The 2410-nt window shown below is 40.6% G+C and overlaps 1 protein-coding gene across 1 annotated transcript in view; it reads left to right on the plus strand.

Moving 5' to 3' along the window:
• Positions 1 to 43: 43 nt before the first annotated feature.
• Positions 44 to 2410, plus strand: part of LOC108630896 (uncharacterized) — a gene marked incomplete at its 3' end in the record, with an annotated part of 6483 nt that continues 4116 nt past the window's right edge. Inside the window, exon 1 of the mRNA XM_026818436.1 lies at positions 44 to 1793. Within this exon, the coding sequence (XP_026674237.1) occupies positions 766 to 1793 (1028 nt within the window). The remainder of the gene's footprint in view (positions 1794 to 2410) is intronic.

The raw sequence follows: 2410 nt of genomic DNA on the forward strand, positions 1-2410 counted from the left end.
AAACCGCCTCTGAACTCTCGACGCATTTCAGGAATTCTCGCATTAACTTTCGATATTACAGTTTTGGTATAGGAATTCTTCGATCACGTTTCACTGATAAAGTATGCCGACGACACAATACGAAAAGTGAAAGTGACCCTAAAATCTTTGGGCCACTGTCACCGAGCAGTCTCGAACCTTTCATCCTTCGTTTTATAGTATACTGTTAATACGATCTATGATCCGATCCTAAATGACTCAGACAATCCGTGGAAGGTTCATCTTAAAAATGTCTCTAATTCAGCTGATCAAATCCTCATTAATCAAGCTTGATGGACCTTTCGTCCATTCATGCGAACAGACAGACTTAAATAGTCGAATCAGCGAACTGGATCTGAACACAAAAGCGTTTAATGGACGTCGGGAGTGTAATCGAGCACGTAACCCACCCCATACAAAGTTACGCGTGCCCCCGTAAGACTAATTTAGAAACGAGGAAGGCACAATGGACATCCGGTAGACAGACACGTTTCCATTACATAAAACGTGTTACAAATCGCACTTCCTAATTCCATTCGTCCAACTAGCCACTGAATGTTCGTGTAAAAACGCATTGGAATTTAAAAACCACTTCTACCCTTTCTAGTTTGCTTTTAATTATCATTGATCCTGGGAACATGCAGACTTTCGAAAACCTTTTCAGAATTTCATATGCACTCGTAATTCGTATGCAAACTGTGCGATCGAGTCGTAGACGCAACGTCTACGTGTCTGGGTTACAAAAATATGATCCATATTCCTTCATTCGACAAACTGACGTCTGTCTTTTCTTTATCTCAGGTGACGCTCGCTTTGGCACTGATGATGATTTCCATCATCGATGTTAGCAAAGCGGAGCTACCGAGGCCGAGTTATGCGAGGACGATGCTGAAAGTGTCGCGGAGTTTACCGGGCGAAACGGAGGAATTGAAGGTACGGACCAGCGAAGGGACTTTGGCCACATTGATCGTAAAACGTCGAGACAGAACTTTCCCCGAACGGCAAGAACCTTTAGAAGGCTCGGAGTTAAACGGTACTTCGACGAGAACGAAAGAAGAAGTAAAAAAATTGGAAGAAGCACAGATAGAACAGCTCAGAGCCAGACTGTCTGACTCTGATAACCAGAAAGGACCTAAGAACGTTTCTATCAATGAAAAGGCGAATGACACTGATAGGAATCGAGTGAACGAAGGAAGCGTCGATTATGGAAATTGGACGCCATTGCGCACAGATGGAAGAGTCGTTCAATTGGAAGAGCCGACGACGGAGGAGTATAAAAACTGGAAACCGCTGCCAAGCGATCAAAGGTCGAGCAGATACGATTCAATTTTCCCTGCCGGTGGACTGCTTCTGTCTCGTAATTTCCAAGACAGATCTCAGAGGCAGTCGCAGGCCGGCGATCAGGACAACGAGAAGCGTTACATGTTTCTGCCTCATCAGATTCGTTCTTCAAGGACGAATATCGGTGCTAATTTATTTAAGAACCGAGATGCTAAGAACGTACCACCGGAAGTGGTGGTCAGGTCGGAGATCAACGTGAAATCAAACCCGAAGAGATCGCCTATGACGTTGGACAGGGATGGCACGCCTGTGATTCATGGGAAAAGAGTACCGGACGAGCCGATCGACAAAATTCAGACTTGGCGCAACGCCAGAGTGATTAACAATAAATTGATATACGACGCTCAATCTGCTGATAATTTAGAAAGCCAATCGACAGAAAACGTGTTGGAGAAACAGAGGTTCGATAGATTCTTCAAGAACGTTAATAGGAGGTACGTTCGATTCGTTTTTATAAATATTTTATTTAATAGATTTAACAGATTTTGGCAAAATTTGGTGTATTCCTAATTAGAGCTTTTAAAAGGTTGTGATTAAATATTTAGAGGCTGACTAAGGGAAAAGTTCATTTATTTTCCCTCCATTAAGAAATCAGGATCAAAATTCAATCGTTAATTCTATTATCGATAAAACTCCCATAATTAACCCTTTGCACTCGAGGCCTTTTCTCGTGAACTAGCAACTCGAGACGATTTCGGCTATATTAGAGAAGAACTTTAGGGGTACTTCAAATCATTTTATACCCAAAAGAAAAAATTTTTGATCGACTCGAATACAATCAAAAGATCGCGCGAGAGTCTTCAAGTCTTTATCATATCAATTCTCTTTTCGATTCGAACAATATGAAATTTTAGTACGTGTCGCCAAGTCTGTTTTCACATTTTATCGTTTTATTCTCAATTTCGAGGAATTTAATATAAGATTTCTTAAATTGCATTTAAAGATCGACGTAACATCGAAAAATTAAAATAATAATGTGTTAATATTGTTGAGATTTGCACTTTTATACTCGAAATTCAGTGGTTTAATTTATCGTTAATTATTTATTATC

This window comes from Ceratina calcarata, unplaced genomic scaffold (genome assembly GCF_001652005.2).
Source record: "Ceratina calcarata isolate Rehan_Ccalc_2016 unplaced genomic scaffold, ASM165200v1 scaffold786, whole genome shotgun sequence".
NCBI classification, from domain to species: Eukaryota; Metazoa; Arthropoda; class Insecta; order Hymenoptera; family Apidae; genus Ceratina; species Ceratina calcarata.